Source organism: Sus scrofa, chromosome 3 (genome assembly GCF_054392235.1).
Source record: "Sus scrofa isolate SSC_HxYL_T2T_F1_AM1 chromosome 3, Sscrofa_HxYL_maternal_Yorkshire_Landrace_v2.0, whole genome shotgun sequence".
NCBI lineage: Eukaryota > Metazoa > Chordata > Mammalia > Artiodactyla > Suidae > Sus > Sus scrofa.
This window is the reverse complement of record NC_139385.1, coordinates 9028369-9052770: the sequence shown is the minus strand read 5'-3', so window position 1 is coordinate 9052770 and position 24402 is coordinate 9028369. Positions and strand designations below refer to the sequence as shown.

The 24402-nt window shown below is 57.0% G+C and overlaps 1 protein-coding gene across 18 annotated transcripts in view; it reads right to left on the bottom strand.

The window, feature by feature from the left end:
• The window catches only part of COL26A1 (collagen type XXVI alpha 1 chain), a 185298-nt gene that overhangs the window by 4921 nt on the left and 155975 nt on the right, over nt 1-24402 (bottom strand). For 5 of the 18 annotated variants that reach the window (XM_085016016.1, XM_085016017.1, XM_085016012.1 and 2 more), the window contains exons 4-10: nt 14516-14577; nt 9851-10007; nt 7555-7653; nt 6816-6968; nt 4907-4990; nt 3806-3858; nt 1016-1120 (exon numbers count right to left, since the gene is read on the bottom strand). In XM_085016016.1, coding sequence (XP_084872142.1) covers nt 1016-1120; nt 3806-3858; nt 4907-4990; nt 6816-6968; nt 7555-7653; nt 9851-10007; nt 14516-14577 — 713 coding nt within the window. The remainder of the gene's footprint in view (nt 1-1015; nt 1121-3805; nt 3859-4906; nt 4991-6815; nt 6969-7554; nt 7654-9850; nt 10008-14515; nt 14578-24402) is intronic. The other 13 variants (XM_085016020.1, XM_021086264.2, XM_085016014.1 and 10 more) reach the window with 5 other exon arrangements.

The following is a 24402-nucleotide window of genomic DNA, read 5'->3' as shown; positions in this document are numbered from 1 at the left end:
CAGAGCAGGGGACGGCCAAGGCTGCAGGGACCCCTGCACAGCCCGGCATAGGATTGATTTTAGGGGCTTAATACTGTTTCTAGGGAGGAAGGAGTGAGGCTTGGAACCCCATGAGCTCATGTCTCAGCCCTTCCTCTGCGTCTCGGGACTCTGAGTTCCTGACTCTGGAGGGGCCAGTAATATTGGTCTCAAAATAAAAAGCCAGGTGGCCACTTATTCCTGTGTGACCTTGAGCAAGTTACTTTACCTCTCTGTGCCTCAGTTGTCTCATCTCAAAAATGGAAGTAATAACAGGCTGCTTTGTAGAGCTATTAGGAGGATCTAAAAAGTCCATATTGCTAAGAAGCTTGGGAAAAGTACGGCTTTGGAGGCTAACACTCCTGGGTTTAAATCTTGGCTCTACTGTTGTCTAGCTGTGTGACCTGGGGCGAATTGCTTAACCTCTCTGAGCCTTCGCAGCCTGTTCTGGCAAATAGGAGGACTAAAGCGCCATCTCCCGGGGTCACTGTGAAGCTTAAACACACTGTGGATGAAGAGGACCTCCACGCAGAAGGCGCTCCGCAAAGATCCGCCCCTTTGCCCCAGCCCCACGCCCCTGACATGAGACTCGCCCACCTCCTTGGCCCTGGGGACCAGGGCTGACACTCAGCAATTCTTATTTCCAAGAAGGGACATTAGAGGTCGCTGTCTATGTCTGTAGACAGACATGTTCAGAGAAGGCGAGGATCTGCAGGTCACACAGCACGTGGGCCCAGGGGCCTGGCTCTGCAGAAGCGACCTCAGGACTCTGACCCAAGCCCCCCAACAGAAGGCCACTTCAGGCCTGACTTCTTACACCCAGTGAGGGGGCTCCCGCCTCTCAAGGTCACCCCTTCTCAACTTGGGCGGCTGGGACAGCACTCAGACTGCCTGTTTCTGTCCCTCTGCCCGGTCCAGGCTGGGCTGGGTGAGGCCGCGCCTGTGGGGGCTGTGGGGCTGGGCTCAGCAAGGCTGCCCGGGGCGGAGGCCCACCCACCTGATGCCCTGGGTCTGCCCCAGAGCCCATCGCCCTGGGGGTGGCCCCTCCACAGCGCCCCGCACTTACAGACGGCCCCATCACGCTGTGCTCTGCAGCCAGGCCCTGCCAAAAAGCAAACAGAGCCATTAGGCCTCGCCTGCCCTGGCCAAGCCCTCAGCCCTCCCCTGACCCTCCCCTGGCACTGGGATCCGGAAATATGAAAACTAGGATGGGAGGAGGATGGCACAGAGGAAATGGAAGGGCCACGGCTGGGGGCCTCCCCGTCCTGGAGCCCCCTCCACTGGCCGGTGTGTGACCCTGGGCCTCGGCTGAGCTTCCATCTTCTTTTCTATGAAATGGGGCAATGCCGAGCCTGGTTACCACTCAGAGAAGGGACCAGAGGGCAAAGCACCCAACCCCCAGCTCGTGGAGAGAATGAGTGACAACAACAGGGATCAGAGGGTTCCATGTATAGACCCCCCCCCCCCGTCAGTGCTGGGGCCCAGACGGAAGGCTTCTGGGATCCCTAGACCCGTGGGTCCAGCCATCCTCCAGCACCCCCACCTGACTGCTCCAGCACCCCTACCTGAGGTGCCCTCATTCGACCTCTCCAAAGCAGAACTCCCCCCACCACCCCAGACCCGCCGCCCCACCCGGAAGTCTCTCTTCTCAGAAATGGCTCCGTGGCTCTGCAGCTGCTCCCGCACACCTCGGAGTAACCTTCGCTTTCCGTCCCCCACCCCCAGACCTAGCCCATCAGCCAGACCTGTCAGGTCCACTTTCTAAAGGTGTCCGTCCCCTCTGTCATTTCCTCCGCACTGCTGGTCTCCCTGCTCCACTCCCCCCTCCCCCGCCCTCCCCACCTCCTGCAGCAGCGGGGCCTCCGCAAGCTGTAAATCAGGTCACGGACTCTCCGGTCCTGAAACGTGCCTGGCCCCCTCTCCACTGTGACTCCAACCCACACATCAGCCTGCTTCCCCACCTCACCTCACCCCACGCTCTCTGCTCCGTGTGTGCTGGGCGTTTCCCTGCCTCAGGGCCTTTGCACTTGCTCGACCCTCTACCTGGCATGCTCCTCACATCTTCGCATGGCTGCTCCTTCTGGTTCCCTGGGTCTCAGCGGAAGTCTCACCTCCGCCTGTCAGTCACCCCCCTCCTGTCACCTTAGATGCCTTCCCAGCTACTCTATCACCTGTGCCTCCCCTGTTAGACTGGCAGCTACCAGGGGGCAGGGATCCTGACTTTGTTCTCGTGCCCAGCACAGTGTCTGACGCAAGTGAGACCCCAGGACATAGTTGGTTAGTGAAGGGCATTTATTAAGGGTCTCCTCGGGACCTGGCATTTTCCATCTACTTTCCCCATTATTTCTCACAACAAACCTGCCCGGATGGGACTTTTATTCTAATTTCATAGATGGGGAAACGGAGGCCCAGGGGATCAGTGACTTGCTCAGGGTCACCCCGCTGGAAACTGGCAGACCCGGGGAGCCAGGAGAGGTCGCGTTGCTGGCACAGAGCTCCGGGCGTGTGGAGCTCGGCCAGTCTCCTCCTGCCAACCTCCCCCAGTTCCCGGGGCCTCTGCAGCCCTCACCCCACAGAGCAGGGAGACCAGCAGTGCACCAGAGACAGGGTCTCTGTCACTGTCATTCTCTCTCGCCTGCCCCCACCCTCTCTCTCCAGGCCCAGTGGCCAGGGGTCCAAGGAGCCAGAGGGTGCTCTTGGGGAACTCAGGCTCCTGCTTACCTGCCCGCCCCACCGGACTCAGGAGCAGATCAGGCCCGAGGGCCTTTTGCACCCTCTGTGGCCTCTGCCCAGCCCGGGCCCTGCCCACCAGCCTGGTCTGTGCCACGTCCACCCTCCCTCTGCCCTACGCTGCATGGGGCCTGGCCCGGTCATGCCCAGGGCACCCCCCCCCAGCCCTTCTCCTCCATGCCGCACCCTCCTGGGGGGAAAACAGCAGAGAGCAGATCCGGAGCCGTAGGACACGGGTTCTCTGACGCCTAGAACATCGTCTCTAGTGAGCTGGCCCGCGGCGTGGCTGGCGCCCACCTTGTGCTTGGGAATGTGTGTTAAATGACTAAGGGGACTCACAGGGCCACCAGATCCACCTCCCTGGCAGGGTGAGGGGGCACTTCTCAGCCACCCCACTTCACCCGAGCTCTAGGGACTGCGGAGCCCTCAGAGCAGGGGCCGCAGGAAGCTCCATGTGGTAGGACAGCCCCAAACGCCACCCTTTCTGCCTCTGCATTCAGGCCCCATTCCCCCTCCTCTGCACGACTCTTCCCCTCAGGCCCCCGGGCTCCTGCAGCACGAGGCACTTCCACCTGCGCCTTACTCTCTTTCACTCCCTGTGACAATCCACGAGGGAGAAGCTGTACTCCCTGTCTCAGCAACCAAGGGAGCTGGAGCCCAGAGAGGCTCTTTCTGCCCGGGTCACACAGCTGGGGGGCAGAGCAAGCTGGGGTTCAGGGCCATGTGTCAGGCTTCAGAGTGACCCCTCACAGGTGATTCTCACTGGAGAGGGGCGAGGGGCCAGGATGGACATTCCGTGATCCTCTGGTGGCGGCATCTGGGTCTCAGTTGGCTGCTCTATGAAATGGGAGCGACGTTAACACCTCCCAGCACAGGCAGAGTGGGCAGCAAAGGGCCGCTGCTGCTAACAAGGCCAGATCCTGCGCTTGCTGGGCCCATGTGGGGACTGGCCAGGCGAGCTGGGTCCTCCTGAGCAGCTGTGCTGGTTAGAAGCCCTGCTCCTCTCTCCCTGGGGAGAAAATGCCCCCTCTCCCGCCAGAAATGGGAAAGCCCTTACCTGGGATCCAGGTGTGCCTGGGGGTCCAGGGGGACCATGTGGTCCAGGGGGACCTGCAAGCAGAGTCACAGATGGTCCTCTGGGGCCAGAGAAGCCCGCTGTCCACCATCAGCTCTCAAGAAAGACCTTCTGACCCCACTCCCCCAGCCCTTCCCCTGGGTCTGTCCGCATGGCAGCAAACTGAGGTCTGGTGAATGAATGGTGGGGAGGGGGGCACGTGCTTCCTCCCCCGCTGCTGCCCCTGCACACTCCTAGGGCCTCATCCATGGGCAGCCCCACACCCCTGCCCCAGCTGGCCAGTCCCCTCGAGTCCGCTTCTCCTGGGGACCTTAGACCTGACTCCTCTGAGGCTATTCCTCACCTGCTGCCTGACCATCCACCCCTCCACGCAGCCACCCAGAGCGACCTTGCGGTTAGGTCCCTCTCAGCCCAGCCCACTCCTCCTTCATCCCCCAGATACCCTCCCAGAAAGTTCCCCCACATCTGTCTTCGCTGCTGTAGTTCTTTCCTCCTGGAGCGTCTCTATCTTCTCTGCATCCTAGCAAACTCTTTCCTATTGCTCTTTCCTACTAGTTTCAGGCTGAGCATCACCTCCTCCAGGAAGTCTTCCAGGCACCTACCCCCAAATCTTCTCTAGGCAAATTCCTGACCTGGAGCAGCCACTGCCCATGGCCCCTGTCAGCTTACTATGGACCATGTTTCTCCCATGGGCCAGGGAGTGTTCAGAGGACCAGTCCTGATGCGTGCAGCAAAGGGGGTGGTGTCCAGGACCTAACCTCCCAAATGCTTGGAAGACTGAGGCCTCTGTCCCCTGTGCCTCCCTGGGCCCCCTGAGCTGATCCCCCTCCCAGGCCCGCGCCTCCCCTGCTCTGGCTCACCGAGGGCAGCCTGGGGCCACACAGAAACACTGCATCACCCCAAGGGAGCTGTCACCCAGGAGTGGGGGGCCTCACCTCAAGCCACTGAGGGCTGAGGCAGACCCAGTGCCCTGCCAAGGCCACAAGCTCCCACCTGGCCTCTGCAAGGCCCATTGGCTCAGGCCAAGCCCAAGGTGGGGGCAGCCAGTCGAGGCCAGCCTGTGCTTCTGCACTCTGCACCTACCTGGAGGGCCAGGGGGGCCCCGGGGCCCCGGAACGCCCGCCAGTACCGTGTCCACGGCGGTGGAGGCCAGCTGCATGTCTCCATCTGCGGGAAGAGCAGAGCAGCCTGTGGCCTGGGGGGGCAGGGCCAGTACGGGGTTGGGGGAGTGGCTGGGGCTGAGGTTCCCCGGGACTGGAGGACACCCCCAACCCCGCTGTGCCTCAGTGCAACCCTAGCGAGCAGATGCTGCTGCTCCCACAGCTCAGAGAAACACAAGGAGGCCAAGCCAAAGGGCAGGGGAAGCCCTGTGGGCTCCATTTACAGCGCAAACTTGGGAGTTCCTGTCATGGCTCAGTGGTAATGAACCTGACTAGTATCCATGAGGACACAGGTTCGATCCCTGGCCTCACTCAGGGGGCTAAGGATCTGGTGTTGATGTGAGCTGTGGTGTAGGTCACAGATGTGGCTCTGATTTGACTCCTAGCCTGGGATCTTCCATATGCGACAGGTGGAGACCTAAAAAGACAAAAAAAAAAAAAAAAAGCCAACTCCTTCCTGAACATTCCAGGCCCTTAGACTCTTAGTGCCCAGCTCACTTCCCCCACCATCCAGGCCGGACACTCTTCTGGGCTCCATCCCTCATGCCCATTCCAATGCACCCAACTGGCTCACTCCCATGGGGCCTCCTCCAGGAAGCCCTCCCTGCTCACTCCTCTGAGCCAGGGCCCTGGGCTGCCTCCCTCAGGGCCAGGGGCCGGGAGGGGTCTGTCTCACGGCCTGGGTCCCTCCAGGGTGAGCCCCACGTGACCTCACCCTGCCCCATCCTCAGAGCCAGAACCAGACTGGGCTCAGAAAATGTCTGGAATGGGGGTGGCTGCCTCTTCCTCTCCTTCCACTTAGGGAGCCTGCACCTCATGCCTCTTCTTCCCTGGGCCTCATGGGTGCTCGGCCTCTTGCCAGGTGCTCAGTCCTGGCCAGTCCTGGCACCCCCACTCTTCCCCAGTATTCACACCTGGGCCGTCCAGGAAGCCACCCTCCTTCAGGGACCCCGGGCTGGGAAAGGAGAGTCCTGTCACTAAGGAGGGCTCCCAGCACTAGAGGTGGCAGTGCCAGAGGCAGAGCACCATGCCCAGGCCACGGCTCACGGGGCCCAAGGTGCTGGCTGCTGGGCCCTTGGACCCCAGGGCACTGCACAAGCATCATCTGTTCTCCCCCACCAGGGGGCACCACTGAGCCCACCATCAGCATGAGGTGGTCGACTGGGGGTTACCACTTTCTCTTGCCCCTGCCTGAGCCCCGCACCCACTGAGGGCAGCCCAGAACCCCCGATCCCCTTCGGAATGAGTCCCTCCCTTGTGGTGTGGGCGCTGGTGGCGGGACGGTGCACTCAACCCCAGAACAACTCCATTAATGAGTATCACCGTTTCCCTCCGCGGATGGGAAACGGGCTCCGAGACAGACAACAGGATTCAGACCCAGGTCTTAATGCTCAAGCGAGGGCTGTACTGCCTTTGGGGGAGCGGGGTTTCCCTGTCCCTCATGGTGCCCGGGTGGCACCCACCCAGCCTCTCTGGTCAGAATTTCAAGTTGATCCCATCCCCCGCTTCTTTAAAGCCTTCCTTATACCTTTCCCAGGGCCCCCAACCCTCGTTCTCCAGATGACCTCGGTGGGGCTGCTGTCACCAGGCAGGACCTGGAGGCCAGGCCAGATTGCGGAGTGACCTGTGGGGGTCAGACCTCAGGGGAAGGAGCTGAACACAGAGGCAAGGACAGACCCACTGGGGCCAAGAGTGGGGCTAAGGGGCCCGCCTCTGCACCCCCCACCCCGTCGGCAAAGCCCCACTCACTGTCGGCTTCCCGGGTCCTATGGCGAGGGCTGACCCTCCAGGCTCGGGCCCGCCCCGCCCAACCCCTCAGCTGCGACACTCACTGTCCGGGCCTGTGGGAGGCTGCAAGGAGTAGAGGACGCCTTGGGGGCCGTTTGGAGGGAGGCCCGGGCTGCCTGCCGGGCCAGGGGGGCCGGGGGGGCCAGGCCGCCCCATCTCTCCAGGAAGCCCGCGGGGCCCTGGCGGCCCCAGGAGGCCTGCAATGGGGAGACAAGGAGTCACAAGAGGGCTGGCCTGATGGCCCAGGTGACAGAGACAGGAAACCAGGACGGGAAACAGACTCTGAAGGGGCTGGGCTGCTGGTAGGGTCTGCAGTGGCCTCTAGATGCAGAGGCTCCCCCAGGGCTGACCTGGGATGTAAATGAAATGACTCCCCCAGCCCCCGAGCAGGAGGAGGAGGGGATGAGGGAGGTGGGGAGCCCAGGATCAGCAGCGGCTCTGGCCACATGCCCTGCCCCCTCCAGGGACCTCGGCTCTGGGGTAGGGGCACCAAAGGTGGCAGCCAGCCTGCGTCAGCGCTGTACCTGCCCTGACAGGACCCAGGAGGAACAGAGTGATGCTGGAGGCATCATTTAAATGGATGAGAACCCCTCCTCTGCACCCACTGCTCTGAAGCCTTCCCTTCCACTTAGGGTGGCAGGGGGAGGCCATGGGCCTGGGCCCCGGTCACTGGCCCCAGTAAGACCAAGGGGTGTCTGGGACGCCTTGTTGCTCAGACAGGGGAGAAACCCAACCCCTCCCCCTGGAGGACAAAGACAGGTTGGGATGCAGGGATGTCCTTACCAGGGGGTCCTGCTGGGCCCTTCTCCCCTGCCTGGCCCCGGTCACCTTTGGAGCCTGGGGGGCCTGGAGGCCCGGGTGGTCCCGTCTGTCCAGGGGGCCCTGGGGATGGAATGAAATGAGGCCTAAGAACACTGCGGGCCGAGCTGCATCCCCCCGCCCCCGCCCCGTGGCTGTGGGACCTGCCTCCAGGAGTCCCGCCCACCTGGGCCCCCCCCAGCGGGCAAAGGGACCGTCATCAGCTCACATCGTTGTTACAATTTACGAACTATCTGTGTTCCTATTCATGTCTATGATCTTAAGAGCTACATTTGGGGGGAGAAGGGCAGACTGGGGGTTTGGGATGGAAATGTTCTAAAATTAGGTCGTGATGATGGTTATACACCTACAAACATAATAAAATTCACTGAAAAAAAGAGAGCTACATTTGTTCCCATTTGACAGGTGGGGAAACGGAGGCTCAAAGAGGCGTGGCCCCTTGCTTTAGGTAGCAATGCCAGGCTGTAAATGCATCAGAATCCTCTCACTATTCTCTGCTGTCTCCTGGCTCAAGGTCAGGAATTGGGCTTCTGGCAAAGAGCTTCCCAATAAGACCTTTTTACTGTCCTCCAGGAAGCCCTGGAGGATGCACCTGCCCGGCTCCAGAGTCTCCAGGACCCAGGGTGGGCAAGAGTAGATGGAGAGGCAAGAGGCCAGCTGTGCGTCCTGGGGACAGCCCCTTTTCCTTCTGGAAGGCCCCATCCTGGGAAGGATGCTCTGAAACGCTTGTTGACCTGATAGAGGGCTCTTTGGGCCCCAAGGCTGCCAGTTTCCAGAGATTCCCACCTGCTCTGAGGGACTCCAGGCTTCGCGAAGGTGTCACAATTTATAGGGTTTGTACTCCACCTGGTGGCCATTCCTTGGAACTGCACTTCTCCATAAGAAGAAATATGCTCCACGGCCCCGCAGCCCCTCTTGGCTTCCTCCCTCCCCTCCAGGGGTAGTCGAGGCCTGGGTCCTCCAGAGGATGAGAAGCTGCCTTCCCCAGCCCACTCCCGCCCCTTCCTCAGTCTCAGGAGAAGGATTCGAAGGAGCTGGGTTTGGAGCAGCCCTCTGGAAATAAGACTTCCAGGAGAGCAGCTAGAGATGCGGGCTAGGGGCCAGAAGTGAGATGCCCCCTCCTCCTGCAGGGCAGGCAGGTGATGCCCTCCTCCTCCTCAGCTCATCACCCCCACCCTCCATATCCTCCAGGCCCTTCAGAAACTGCGGGATGCCTGCTGCTTCCCTGGCTCCAGGACTGGCCTTGGGAGATCAAGACTCCCACCACTGGAGGTTTGCAGGCATATGCCCGGGGAAGGAGCGTGTGCCCAGAGCTGAGTCTGGGCAGGGGTGCCAAGAAGCGGAGGGGTCAACTGGGAGACAGAGGAGGGAGCGATCACCTGCCAAGGGCTCCAGTGGGGGCCGAGGATCACTGAGTCAAAATGTCTCTGGGGTCACTTCTCCGAGCCTGTTTTCTCTTCTGTAACCTGAGCTTTACGAGCTTGCAGGAATGATCACACATCATTCTGTATGGTCTCGGGTGATATAAAAAATATTTAATAACTGGCGCTTTGCAGTTTAGGAGAGACCTCAGCTTCAAACCCTTGAGTTCAGCTACATGGACAAGTGCCAGTGAAACATCCACCCAGGATAAAGCCCCAGTGCAGCGTGTTCAACAATCTTGACTACCAGTTTTCATTGCCAATTGCAGTTATGACTACTTTTCTGCAGCCCCAGAGAGCAGAGCCCAGACCAACGGACAGAAATGCAGAGAGAAAAGTTTACCCCCAACTTCAAATTGTGGTGGGAAGGGTAAAAACAGCAGGTCAGTGGCTGTCCTAACCTGCTCAGAGAGTCCTCCCCCCACCGGAAGCGGGGCAGGTAGTAAGCTCCTGGTTCCTGATCGTATGCAGGCAGGGGCTGCTGTAAAATGAAGCCAGTCAGGGATGGAGGGGCCTAAGTTCAGGTGCCTGGGGGCGACAGGGCAGCCAGTGTGGACAGTAGCTGGACTGCAAGGCAGTAAGGAATACTGAGGACTGCAGCAAACTGCGAAGCTCGGATGGGATCTGCAGGGGCAGCTGTGACTTAGCTGCAGCCCACTGTTTCCACGAGGGACTGCCAGCCCCAATGGCTGGATCTTCCATTTTTCTAAGAGAAGTGGGAAACCTTGCTTTTGACGTGAAATCCCTGTTTTTAAATGTTAGCTCAATTTTTCAAAATGCCATGTGGGCAGATAGGACCTACTCGCGGAGGCCCTGCCTCCCCTGCAGGCCTCACTCACCGGCTGGGCCCATGGGCCTTCTCCTCTGGGGCCCAGGGTGGGCGAGAGGGATGGCGTCAGGGAAGAAATCCTCATTCCAGGGTGGTGGGGGGCTCTGGGGCGTCGGCAGATCATTGTCTGGGCCTGGGGTCCGCTCGGCTGCTTCCAGCAGGAGAACCTGGGCCAAAGAAGGGCAGAGGGTCAGGCCCAGGAGAGGCCGGGGACCTGTGTGACCAGGGACGTGTGCCCCATGAGACCTGCAGTCCTCTCAGTGGAACACCTCGCACCCCTGCCCTCCTCCACGCCCCCCACAGGCAGGTCCCCTTCCCAGGCCATTGGCAGAGTTGCTGTGCTTTCTCCTGAGCGGCCGGCACTGGGCTTAGAGCTGTGGTTGCGTGAGTAATGACCACGGTCACCCCCACTTCACGGGCTCCTCCCAAGGGAGGGACTGAGCACACCTGTCCCCTGCACTGCCTGGCCCGGGGCGCAAACAAGGTGGTCAGGGAATATTTGTGGATGGACAGATGGAAGGACGGAGGGAGGGAAAGAAAGGGAGAAGGAGGGGGAGGGGAGGGGGAAGGAGGGGGGAGGAGAGGGGAGGGGGAGGGGAGGAAAGGAGAGGAAGGCAAAAAGGAAAAAGGAGAAAGAATAAACGGGCCCAGCTTGGTACATGAGTTCTTGCAGGTGGCCATAATCGCTCAGGACCAGCCAGAAAAGCAGCCTATCTGCTCCCCTGGAGGGAAGCAGGGGTCAAAACCCTGCAAAAACCCAGGGCCTCGGTGGGGAGACCCTCCCTAATTTCCGGAACTGAGACCCAGGAGGCCTCAGGGGCCCCAAAGGGGTCCTGTTACCCCCAAAAAGGCCAGCAGGGGGCGCTGCGCAGCCAGGATCTGCACAGGGCCGTTGGGAGGGTGGGCGGGTGCTGAGAACAGACATGGACTCACCCCAGGACTGGGTTCCTGGGCCGTATCAGATGGAGTCAGCTTCCTGCTCTGGCCCCACGTGCCCCTGCCCCTGCCCCCACCCCCGTCTTAGTGTCCTGATCCGCCAGAGTGGGAGGAGGAGGCCCAGCGTCTCAGGTCCCCTCCGGCTCTCAGAAACCTGATTTCCGCCTCCTGCTAGACGCTCAGATGCTGAGAGAAGAAGGGCCTCTGAGGTTGGGGCTGAGGGGGATGGGTCTGTCTGGGGACCCGCTGTGAGCACAATCACTGATTCTAATTCCAGAGGCACTGCTGCCTGAAGGTGTTCAAACCCCTGCCCAGCAGCCTGTCCCCAACCCCATCCCACCCTATGTGCCCCCAACATGAGCCCTGGGGCCTCCTTACTTCCAGGAGGGCCTCTCCCAGGGTCCCACCTGCCGGTGGCCTGGCTCTGAGGATGAGGGGATGCTGCCAGTCAGACGTAGGGGAGGGGGCAGGCTTGGGGGTGAAGGTGACAAGTCATGGGGTGAGTTGAGAGGCAGCCTTTCAGGGGATCTCTAGGTGGCCACATTTAATGGGGAGTATCCAGGAGCAGTAGGGGGTAAGGGTGGCTTGGAGGGACCAGGGAAGGGGTGCCAGGCGAGGCCCCCAGAGTCAGGCTCAGGAGCTCGCTAAAGTGGCAGGGCTCCAGGGCCCCCCGAGGGGACTCGCCACCTTGTCCCTGCACAAGACATCCACCTCACTTCTTCCTGGGGCACCTCCCACGCAGACCCCGAGGCCCGCAGAGCCCACCGACCCAGGTGGAGGAGCCCTGGCCATGGCCAAGTTGGAATCAGCCCCCACAGAGTCCAGGCCTGGCCATGGCCACCCTCCTGCGGGCACGAGCTCACCAGGGCAGGAGGCAGTGGGCGTGGAGACTCAGCTCAAGCAAACCAGATGGTGGCCAGCCCTGGAGGGCAGGGGCCCTGAGGACGTCACTGCGGCCTGGCTGAGTGGCCAGGGCGTCGCCCTCCTGCACCAGAGACCGGCCCCGGTAACCCTTCTGCGGGAGATCCCACCGGGCTCCCTCCCACCCAGTCTGGTCCTTGAAGTCAGAGTGCAAACTGAGGAGGAGGAGAGGAAGGACAGCAAGAAATGGCCTCCGCTGGCCTTCTGCCCCGCCATCCCCCAGCAGCCGTTCAGCCTGTCCCAGAAAAAGAGGGCAGCAGGAATCCTGGGTCAGCTCCTAGGTCTGGTCCTTTGGCAACTGGGCACCCTCGGGGAGTAAAGATGGGGCAGACCCTCCTGGCTGCCTGGCCTCCTCCTCCCTGGCTCCAGCCCCTCTCACTCTGAGCCTGCGGGTGCGCCCCACACAGGCATCCTAATGGCCAGGTGCTCATTCTCCCAGGTCCCCTGCATCTAGGAGGCAGGCGCATAGCCCAGTGCTGGCCAGTGAGACATAATGAATCTGCTGGGGTGCTTTACCTCGTCCTCTACTTCCTGCCTTTGAACAAGGTATAAGGATGCGATGCCTTGAGCTGCACAGCCACTCTGTAACCATGAGGCACTGACCATGAGGACAAAAGCCAATTCAATAAGGAGGTGGAGAGGAAGGCTATGAAGACCCTGGATTCTTGAGCGCCTAAACCGATCCTGAGACTACCAACTCCTGGTCTTCTTGTTGAACGAACAATGAATGTTAAGGAATAAGCTGCCAGCGGCTGGGTCTCTCTGTTACTTGCCACTGATCGCATCCCTCCTAACACGCCAAAAGAGGCTTCCTGTCTGAGGAAGCAGAAATCACAGTTTCCAGGCCTCTGAGTTGCTGCTCCCTTATGCCAGCTGCCTGACCTATCTTGGGTCTATCTGCCCGCCTCTGCTTCACCCACCTGACCCCAGCCCCGACCCATGCCCTCTCTGAGCCCTTCAGGCTCACTGGACCTCATCACAGGACTATTCTGGCAGCCAGCCTGGCTTGTGTCCCCTCCCTCTCCAGGCTGCTGCCTCTCGGGATCCCCTGACCAGCCCACAAATCTCCCAGGAGCCGTTTCTCCAGGGGACACTCAGGCATAGAGCAGACAGGCGGGCAGCTGGTAGGTGACCCAGACAAGGCACAAGAAGTGAGAGAGGAGTCTGCCAGCCCCTACCTGGCACTCCAGAGGGAACATGGTGGCAGCCACCTCTTTGCACACCTGTCTCAAGCTACCTCCCCCGCTTCCCACCCAAGAGCCCCCTGTGTTTGCCCCTGTTCACATTAGCCTCAACACGACCCAGCGCAGGGCAGGGAAGTGACACCTTCAAGTTCCATTGTACAGGGCAGCAAACTAAGGCCCAGAGCTATGAAGGGACTGGCCAAGGCTGAGCTATTCCTGAGACAGCCTGACAGCCCCTGGCTCCCCACCCCCACCCCACAGTGTCCCCTCAGGTCTGCAGAGGGGTCATGACCCTCACTCTCAGGGACTGAGAGCAAGCCCCACCCCCAGCCTGCTGCCTTGGCCAAGGCCATGGTGCAGCTTCCCTAGCAGAGGGAGGGAGGCGAGAAGGCAGGGGCGAGGGCCAGGCGGGTGGGGGACCGCTGCCATGGTGCCAGTCCTTGCCCAGAGCTGTGACTTCTAACACCCCGAGGTGCCCAGCCAGGGTCGGGTCAGGCTGTCAATCGATGCCCCACCAAACCGCGCAGGGGCTTCGGGTGTCTGGAAAACGTCTATCAGGCCAGCCAGCCTGGGGACCCCGCCTTTTTTTAAATCTCAGGTACCAGAGTTCATCCCAGCATCTTCTCCATCCTCCCCCGCCTCCCCCGGAGCTGCCCAGCTTGGCCCACATGGCAGCATCTGTTCCCGAAGACTTCTACCTCTACCCCACAGAGCCACTGGCCCCAAGGAGGGCACGGGGTCCCCCCCACCCCTGGTCTTGGGGGCTTGTCCCCAGTTGGGGCACAGCCTGTGGCTCCCAGGGCTTTGGCTTCCTGTTGGCACCTGAGACTCCCCACCGAGGGATTTCTCTGGCCAGAGGAGTGAGTCCAGCAGGCATGTGGGCGGGGGACACGAGATGACAGGGAATCTCGTGAGAGGTGAGAGCCTGCCTGTAGGGTCCACAGGGGGCCTGCCCCTCCATGGGCCAGCCCCAAGGTGGGCTCTGCACTGTCTCCCAGAGGGGTTGCATGGGACGGAGCCCCAGGTGTCCACGGTGTGTGTGTGGGGGGCTGCCCCTTAACACGCCTGCGCCTCTCGCATCCCTCCCTCCTCTGAGTGCGTCCTCTCCCCTCCCACCACTGCCTGGGGCCACTCCCAGATGAGTGACTTGTCCTTTATCGAGTCCTTCTGCCTCTGGGGTGACCTGCTCCACCCCGCTGCCCCCGATGTAGATGTAGACGAGGCTGAAATCTGGCTGGTGCCAGGCGGCTCCTCCTCCATCAGCTCCTCCGTGCCGCCCCGTGCCAGAGGGGGGAGGAGTAGCCAGAGTTTGGAGCAGCAGCCCTGAGGGGACAGAGACTCCCTCCTCTTTCCACTGAGAGGTCAACTTCTGGGCGTCCGGTCTCCCAGCCACCGAGCTCCACACCCAGGCCAGCCTACTGCCTGGGACCCTCGGATTTCTTGCTCACCCCACTTCTCTCTCCCACCCCAGAAGGCTGGCCCAGCTTGGAGAAGGTCGCCCAGAGCCACTGAGGCCCCAAAGAGCACACATCCCCCAGGACCAAGCTGCTCTGCTGGTCTCTGCGGGGTTTCCTGGGGCTGGTGCCCCCTTCCCCCATCAGCTCCCTAGACCCAGGATCCCCAGAACATCTGACCTTGGCCTCCAGCGTGGTCAGCCGATCACTCATGTCACTGAGCCGGGTACAGTTCATGCATTCTGAAAGAGAGGAGGTGAGAGTGGAGTAGATCCTGGGGAGAGAGCAGCCCTGTCACCAGGATAGCCTCTAGTCAGGCAGGGAGGGAAATCTCTAAACCGTTGCCTGGAAAACTCCTACCCTTCCTTCAGAGCCTTATTCTTAGTGCCCCCTCCTCCACACAGCCTGCGACTGCTGTGCTTCTTTTCTGAGCATCCACAGCACAGAGCACCACCTATTTATTCAGCAAACTGTCTGAGCCAGCACCTAGGATGAATCTCAGGGTCTGGCACAAAGTAGAGGCTCAAAAAAAAAAAAAAAAAAATCTGGTAGTTGATGCATGGATGGTGAATGGATGCACTCCTTGCTTTTGAGAACTACAGTTATCAGAGCCGGCAAGGGCTGTGCTATGACTGAAAGCCCAGAATGCACCAAAGAGCACCATGGGGGATGCCAAAGCCCATCTGGGGTGGGGGGTGGTCCGGGAGGACATCATGGAGGTGGTGGCATCTAAGGTGAGGCCTGAGGGATGCACAGCGATTGGCCAGGCTCATAAGAAGGGAGAGCTAGCGCTGGGGGCTGGAGGGGAACAGGACAGGGAGGGTCTGCCAGCAGCCTGGCCAATCACAGCACATTTGGGGGCCACCAAGGCTGGAGTGGTGGCCTGGGCCCTGCCACAGGAGGCCTGAGGGCATGGCTCAGCAGGGTCCTGAGGCCAAGGGGCCGCTGTTGCCGAGGGAGTAAGCCAAGGTCAGATTTGCATTTTTAAAAGCTTCCTCAGGCAGCCAAGCATACAGTGGGAGAGAGCGGGAGGGCCTGGGAGCCGGAAGGCCAATTAGGAGACCAGTGGTTAACCTCCCAAGCATACATCTCCCTGGGCCGTAATCATCTATTTATGTCTGTCTCCCCCAGAGACCCAGAGCTCTTTAATGAGGAAATAGATGGTTCAAAGCTGTTCTAAAGAGCTTTTATTGCTCTAGAAGCTAAGAGATGCTAGGATTCCTCCCTCAGTTCAAAGCCTGACCCTCCAGGAACCCTGTTCTGGTTAAAGAGACACACGAGAGGTATTAGGGTGACCCAACAGCTCCCACGTGGTGTTCGGAGGCCCCTCAGCCCCAGCGAGGCCCCCATGCTCACCAGGCAGGATCCTCGGTCCCCACCATTAGATTTGTCTGCTCTTGGGAAGGTCCCCCACCTTTGCACTGAGTGTAAACCACCTTGCAAATGTCCCTTTTCTAAAACGGTGACTGTGGAGTTTCCACTGTGGCACAATGGGATCTGCACGTCTTGGGAGCGCTGGGACGCAGGTTCGATCCCCCGCTCGGCACAGTGGGTCAAGGATCTGGCGTTGCTGCGGCTTAGGTCACAACTGCAACTCAGTTCTGATCCCCAGCCTGGGAGCTCCACATGCCGCTGGGCAGTCAAACAACAAAAAACAAAATAAAACGGTGATTGCTCTTCGAGATGTAAGGAGACAGCCAGGGGCCTAGGAGCATGGAAATCAGTGGTTTGGGCTGTGTCCCCCACCCCAGGAGCACCCAGTCTTGGAGCCAGGGGGCTGACAGCCCCCACTCTCTGTTCAGCAGCCCGACCTGAGTTTGTGTGGGCTGGCAGAGCACACGCCCTCATCTTCCTCCTCATTTACCCGGGCTGGGCCCATCAGTGGTACAGAAACATTTTTTAGGAACTGATCTCTTTTTCTTCCCCAATAAAACCTTGTCAGTAACCCTGATACAGAAAAGAAATTAAAGACTGAGGTATACACACTGACACTTTAAAACAACTAGAAAAGAGGAGTTCCCGTCGTGGCTCAGTGGTTAATGACTCCGACTAGGAACCATGAGGTTGCTGGTTCGATCCCTGCCCTTGCTCAGTGGGCTAGGAATCCAGCGTTGCCATGAGCTGTGGTGTAGGTTGCAGACGCGGCTCGGATCCCGAGTTGCTGTGGCTCTGGCGTAGGCCGGCGGCTACAGCTCCGATTCGACCCCTAGCCTGGAAACTTCCATATGCCGCAGGAGCAGCCCAAGAAATGGCAAAAAGACAAAAATAAAAATTAGAAGACTGTATACAGTTGTCTGACTCAGGGACGAGACCAGACTCCACGCAGGACCATCCGGGAAGGGGGTGGTTTCCTGCTTCAACACGGAGACTGAACACACATGTTCCCCCCAGGAAAGGGACAGACAAGAAAGGAAAAGCTGCCGCCAGGCAGAGCAGACTCCCCAGCCCAGGAGCCAGGACAGGAAAGGAGGCCAGGGGCCATGTCCCAACCCCACAAACAGGAGGGGCTCGGGGACCAGGGAGAGGCAAAGGACCACCCAAGGGCAAAGGCTCACAGGCGATTTGAGGAGGCCCCCCTTACAATGGCTGGGTCCCCAAAGCAGTATACACACACAGCCCCCGCCTCAACAAGGCCAAAACACATGGCAAAAGCCCCAAGGGGCTTTGAGTGAGTGTCCCCTCCTAAATACAGATGGGCCAGGACTCCGGTGTCTCTGAAGGAGGCCTTTCTAGGGAAAGACAGACATCAAAAGGAATGGGGTCCCTTTTGTCCCCCTCAATGCCCCCACCTCCCCCCATCTCCCCTCTCATCCACCCTCTACCCCTCCATTCACTCCCGCCCTGCCCACCCCCAACCATCCCCCCATCCCCTGGACCCGGCAGCTGCCCTGGGCCCCTTGGGGACCCCATGCTAATACTGACGGGCAGGTGGCACGAACGGGGTGCCTGCTCTCGAAGCAAAGGGCCCTGGAGAGCAGCCGCGTCTTATGGGGGAACAGGCCCCGACCCCAGGGGAGGGCTGGCAGGAGAGTGGGAGGAGGAAGGCCCAGAGTGAGGTATAAATCAGAGCCTCAGCCCCACCCAGTGTGAATTCCTGAGGCGTTTAGCTCCCCCGCAACCCCATTTCCAGGGTCTGAGGCAACAAAAAGGAACCCCTGCAGGGCAGGTCAGCGGAGGGAGGGAGGGTGGGTGTGCCTCGGGCTCCCACAGGAACCTATTTCTGGAAAGTGCACTGGGCCCAGGCCTAGTTTGCTCTGGCTCTGGGCACCCCGCTTGGCCTGAGAGGAGCGGCTTGGCTGTCAGTGGGCACAGAGGGTCCAGCTCCCCAGCCGCGGAGAGGCCCAGCCAGCAGGCAGGGGTGTGGCTGCCAGCGCGGCCTCCCGAGGCCACCTGCCCAGGCAGGCGCTCTGAGACTGGGTGGGGTTTTATGGTTCCCTTGGCATCCTGTCATCGACCAGCAGTGAAATTAGGCCTGTTTGACTTTCTCTAATTATTCCTCGGAGCGCTGGAAATGTGGAAACGGGCCTGTGGGGCTGATCCTGGCTGTGACTGGCCGAAGCCCTGCCCGCCTGGCTCCAGGCCTCGGTTTCCCTTTGCTGAGATGCAGGCCTTGACTTTCTGGGCTTCTGGGGTTTGCATGTCCTCAGCACACACGGGCCACGAGTGTTTCTAGTACATGGAGGCAGAACCTATAATTGGGAAATCTTTGCCAATATATGCAGAGCAGAAGCATGGATGTGCCAGGCAAACCAGTGTGTGTGTGTATGTGTGTGTGTGTGTGTGTGTGTGTGTGTGTGAGAGTGTGAAAGAGAGAGAATATTTGACTGCCTGGTGTGGTCAGTAGCAAGAGGCCCATAGAGGTCACTAACTCACTTGAGTGTGACTTGAGGGCCCTTTTCTCTTGGCACCTCAGTTTCCCCATCTTTAAAAGGGGTTTTCACAGATCAGCTCCAAGGGCCTGGACTCTTTGCTCCTGCCGCCTGCACCCTCGGTCTCATATTGCTGGGCTCCAACCACCCACTGCAGACAGAGGTTGCCAGTCTACCTGCCATTCGCCTGTGGCTGGCATTGCTCCTAGTGGTGGCTCTGTACCCATAAGTCAGGGCCCACCGTCTGAATGAGGCTAGAGTCCCAAGGCCTGGGCTTTGCTGATAGGGTAGGAGTTGGATACTGCAGAGACATTGGCAGAGGCAGAGTGAGTTCACTGGACGCTTGGGCCACGACACACAGACACCCCGTGCACACAGGTGGTCCTATCCCCAGAGGCCCAGCTCCCTCCGAGAGGTCTCGGAGATGGTCCGCCTGGAGCGGGAAATATGTAGGATGGATGTCACCAGCAGCCAACCCAACAGGATGCAGCTGAGGGAGACCCCTAAAATTCCCCAGGAGACCTTCGACCCTAGGCGAGGGGGAAGAAAGTTCCAAGGCGTTGGGACAGAGACAGGGCAAGCCAGCTGGACTGGCCATCAGTGCACACCAGGGACCACAGGTTCTCAGCGGCTTCAATGTCCCTAATGGGACAAGAGCTGGGCTGGGTTCAGCACAAATAAGTCGGGCATCTTTCTATCTTACTACACATGGAGTCTGCTCTGCTGTTCCCAAGAGGTCACACATTCTTTTAGTGCCTCCCTCCTCCCCCACAAAGACCCTGGAGGTCACTTAGGACCTTGCTCCACTGGTGAGACTTTGGTCTTCTCACCCTCTCTCAGAAATGCCAAACAGCTCCCCCTGCTCTCAAGAAAAAGGCCTTGTCTTCACTAGGCTTACGCCCTTGCCTGCTTGGTGTCTCTCGCCTTCTGTCTCACCATCACACCTCTGCCCAGGCCACACCCCTCCCCCAGGCCACGCCTCCTCCAGCCAGGTCACACCCCCTCCACTCAGGCCACACCCCTCCATAGTCCAGGCCACATCCCATAGCCAGTCAGACCAAACTCCTGCTAGGACACGCCAACTGAGCTTTCCCTAGTGCCCAGACACTCCCTCCAGTCTCCAAGACAGAGGTGTTCTTTTGTGGGAAGAGGATTTTCTGGGTAAGATCCTGTACCCAGCTCAATTATCCCTCAAGGTCTGAGGGTAGAATGGAGGCATTGGTAGACATGCATGGCCTCAAACGTTTACACTCTGAGCACCCCTTCTCAGGAAGATGTTGAGGGATGTGCTCCCCCAAAACAAAGGAGTAAACTAGAGAAAGGAAGATATGAAACAGGGACATGTAAAGACAAGAAGTGCAACGTGGCAGAGAGAGACTGAGGGCTATCCTAAGAAGATTAAAAAAAGGGATGTCACAGGATGACAGCATGCTGCAAACCAGATTCCGTGAGAGCAGGAAACAGAAGGCCTAGAAAGAAGGGAGCTCCTGATGTGTGCAAATGTAAGAAAGAGAGAATTCATTCTTTTGGAAAATCTGGGGTGAAACTGTGATACGCCAAATGAGACACATCTATGATGTGGCACAGAATATTAAGCAAATACAAAAAAAATGAATCGTTACCTTCCAGGAAAATGAAGAGGCAAAAGTGAGGGACAGACTACCTGCATCAGCTGTGAATATTATTCACTTTGTCAGAATACTCTGTTCGTTGCCTACTGATCTAACCCAAATTGTGGTACAATTATTTGGGTGGAGGGAAGGAGGAGAAAACACTGGGGATGGGCCAGGGTGAAAAAAAAATCACGGAGTTCCCGTCGTGGCGCAGTGGTTAACGAATCCGACTAGGAACCATGAGGTTGCGGGTTCGGTCCCTGCCCTTGCTCAGTGGGTTAACGATCCGGCGTTGCCGTGAGCTGTGGTGTAGGTTGCAGATGCGGCTAGAATCCTGCGTTGCTGTGGCTCTGGCGTAGGCTGGCGGCTACAGCTCCAATTCGACCCCTAGCCTGGGAACCTCCATATGCCACGGGAGCGGCCCAAAGAAATAGCCAAAAAAAAAAAAAAAAAAAAAAAAAAGTCACTAGAACCGTCCACAGGAGGGAGTCAACAGAAAGTTCTAAGATTAAAAACCGACAGAAATAGCAATGTATGAAAGTTAGCACTGGAGTTCCCATTTTGGCTTAGCAGATTAAGAACCCCATATAGGAGTTCCCATCGTGATGCAGCAGAAACAAATCCATCTGGGAACCATGAGATTGCGGGTTTGATCCCTGGCCTCACTCAGTGGGTTAAGGATCCGGTGTTGCAGTGAGCTGTGGTGTAGGTCGCAGATGTGGCTGGGATCTGGCATTGCTGTGGCTCTGGCGTAGGCTGGCAGCAACAGCTCTGACTAGACCCCTAGCATGGGAACCTCCATATGCCATGAGTGCAGCCCTAAAAAAAATAATAATAATAAAAAAAATAAAAATAAAAATAAAAATAAAAAGTAAGAACCCCATATAGTGTCAGTGGGGATGCAGGTTCGATCCCTGGCCTTGCTCAGTGGATTAAGGATCTGGCATTGCCACAAGCTGCAGTGTAACTGATGCAGCTCGGATCTGTTGTTGCTGTGGCTGTGGTGTAGGCTTGCAGCTGCAGCTCTGATTCAGCGCCCTAGCCTGGGAACTTCCATATGCCACAGGTGTGGCCCTGAAAAAAACAAGTTAGCATTATGGAGGCAAGCCCCTCATGGCTCCCCCAAAAAAGCGTGACTCTAGTGAATGAAAACTGGGAATAACGAGGGGGTACAGGGGACTCTTTTTTCTCATGGTAAGTCTTGAAGGGCTACTGGTCTTTTAAAAACAATATATCTATTTAATATACATAATAAAATTAAAATTTTTAACTAGGTAAAAACATGGCACATGCTTATGCTGCTGTGTGGAAAATACACAAACTATCTTCTCATGAGCTGGCAGGGAACAAGCCTGCTGCAAGCTGGAATTACAGATTCCTTAGGGGTCCCCAGACTCCTGGGGCCACCAGGACATGATAATTCTAGACTTTTCCAGCCCTGGTATTTCCAATTCTGCCTGCAGCTCTTAGATGCTCTCTGGTGCACTGAGCCCCACCCCATGCCTAACAGAGAGACTCCAGTGGGAATTTTGTAAAATACCCTCCCTAGATCTGGCGAACTATCTTTCCATTGAATTGTAGAGGTCACTTGACCAGGTATCTGCAGACAGGCTGGATTTTTCTAAGACACATACCCTAAAAGGAAGGGTGGAAAGGGCAAGGCCAGGCTGAAGGCGGGGGCCCTGCCCTGTGCCCCCTCCCCATGCTCCCCGCCACATGTCAGAGCAATGAACCCCAACAGGGCTCAGGAGCCTGCTGGTCGGATGAAGCTATGGCTGCAAGCCAGACTCAGCCATGGGGCTCATGGACAGGACGAAATAATTAAATTCCATCCTTTTCTCTATCAGGGATCAGAGAGAAGGCAAGATTTTTGGGAAGTTCTGCCAAGAGTTTTTATTGAAGAGTAATTTGAGTTCCTTCTTGGAGAGGGGCAGCTTGCATGGAAGTCCTCGCTGCAGAAACACAAATCCCTGAAACTGCTCAGAGCACAGTGGTGGCTGGCCACCTCCACCCCCTCATCAGCGGTCCTTGGACTGACGATGTTCAGACCCACTGGGGGAAATGGACAACAGTGGTGAGTGAAACCAATTCACCATGCTAATCAGTCACCCACTGAGTGAGAGGCAGAAATATCCTGACATGTGAGTGAGGAAGATGAGATTCAGAGAGGTTCAGCAATGTATTCAAGGTCACACAGCTTTTCGATTAAAAGGTCAGAATCAGAATTCATAAGCCCTTCCCAGAAGGCCATGATGGGCTGGGCTAGATGCCTTTGGCTGAGGCCGCAACTCTCAAGGCAATGTGAAGACAGTGCCTGGACCATGGCTGGACATGGTCAAAGCCTGTGACATTTTTTTCACCCTTTTTCAGCTGCACCCATGGCATGTGGAGGTTCCTGGGCCAGGGATTGAATCCAAGCCACATCTGTGGCCTATGCCACTGCTGTGGCAAAGCTGGATCCTTAACCCACTGTGCAGGGCCAGGGATTAAACCAGCAATGCTACAGAGACAAGCTAGATCATTAATCCACTGCACTACAGCAGGAACTCCATCCAAAGTCTACGACTCTTACATCCCACCCTGGCCCTAAGGGCCCTGCTGGCCTAACTGGCCAGGTCTATCTTCCTCCCTCTTTGCCTCCACATCCAGCCCAGAGTGCAAGGTTGATGGGTCTTGCACCATGGCTGGACCACAGCCCAAAGCATCTTTGCCCCAACAAAATCTAAAGAGGAATTTTTGGAATTACTAATTTAGCAAGAATGCTGGAATACAAAGACAGTTTACAAAAATTAATCATATTCCTATACACTGACAACGAACACATAGAAAATGAAAATCTTAAATATCATTCACAAAAGCATCAAATTATCTAGGAATAAATCTACTGAAAACTATAAAATATCCTTGAGAGAAATTAAAGAAGATCTAAATAAATGGAAAGGTATACTATGTTCATGGATTGGAAAGCGCCATATTATAAATGTTAATTCCCTCCCAGTTGATCTATAGAATCAATGCAATCCCATTCAAAATCTCCAAAGGCTTTGTGTGTGTGTGTGTGTGTGCGTGTGCATGCGCACGCGTGTGTGTAAATGTGCAGATCCATTCTGAAATATAGATGAAAATGCAAAGGACCAAGAACAGCCAAGGCTATTTGGAAGAAATAGAAAGTGGAAGACTTATATGACCCATAATTGAGATCTCTTATAAAACTACAGTAATTAAGACACTGTATTATTGGTGCAAAGACAGACAAATAGACCCACACTTGTTACAATCATCTGGTTTGTGGAAAAGGCACATATGAGCACAGGAGAGAAAGGATGGACTTTTCAATAAATGGTGCTGGGTCAACTGGATATCCAAATGGAAAAGTAAAATGAAAGAATCTGATCCCCAACCCACACCGCATGAAAGTCGATTCCAGATGGACAACAGATCTAAATGTTAAAGGTAAAAACAACACTCTTTTAGAAGAAAACAGCAATGACTACCTTTTTTGTTTGTTTGTTTGCTTTTTAGGGCCACACCTGAAGCATATGGAGTTCCCAGGCTGGGGGTCGAATTGGAGCTACAGCTGCCGGCCTACACCACAGCCACAGGAACACCATACCCAAGCCACATCTGCGACCTACACCACAGCTCACAGCAACACCAGATCCTTAACCCACTGAGCGAGGCCAGAGATCATACCTGCAACCTGATGGTTCCTAGTAGGATTTGTTTCCACTGTGCCACAATGGGAACTCCATTAGCGACTACCTTTATGACTTCAGAATAGACAAAGCTTTCTTAGGACACAAAAAAGCACTACTGCTAAAGAAAACTTTGATGAAATGGACTGCTTTAAAATTAAGAATTTCTTGGAAGTTCCCAAGGTGACTCAGTGGGTTAAGAACTCAACTAGTATCCATGAGGATGTGAGTTTGATTCCTGGCCTTGCTCAGTGGGTTAAGAGTCCAGTGTTGCCACAAGCTATGGCATATGTCACAGATGCAGCTCAGATCCAGCGTTGCTGGGGCTGTGGTGTAGGTCAGCAGCTACAGCTCCGATTTGACCCGTAGCTTGGGAATTTCCATATGCCACAGGCGCAGCCTTAAAAAAAAAAAAAAAAAAACGAATACTTTCTTTTCATCAGAAGATACCATTAAGAGAATGAAGAGTCCTATCAGTGAGTAGAAAGAGGTTCTTGGAATACATAACACCACAAAATAAGATACCAAATAGCCAACAGTCATATGCAGAGGGGCTCAACTCCTTAGCCATATCAGGAAATGCAAATTAAACCACAGTGTGACATTCCCACACACCCAGAATGGCCAAAATTAAAGACTAACAATGCGAATATCAAAGAGATTGTGAGCCACTGGAACTCGAAGGAGCAATGGTGTGTCCATGGAATAACCACATAAAAAATGTGGTAGTTTCTAATAGGGCTGAGTAGAAGCAATTCCATCTCTAGATGCAAAAATGAATAAATGCTTTCACCAAAAGACCCCTGCAAAAATGTTCACAGCAGTGTTGCTCATCATAACCAAAAATTACATCTAATCCAAATTCCCAGTGATGCAGGGCTAGAGAAACT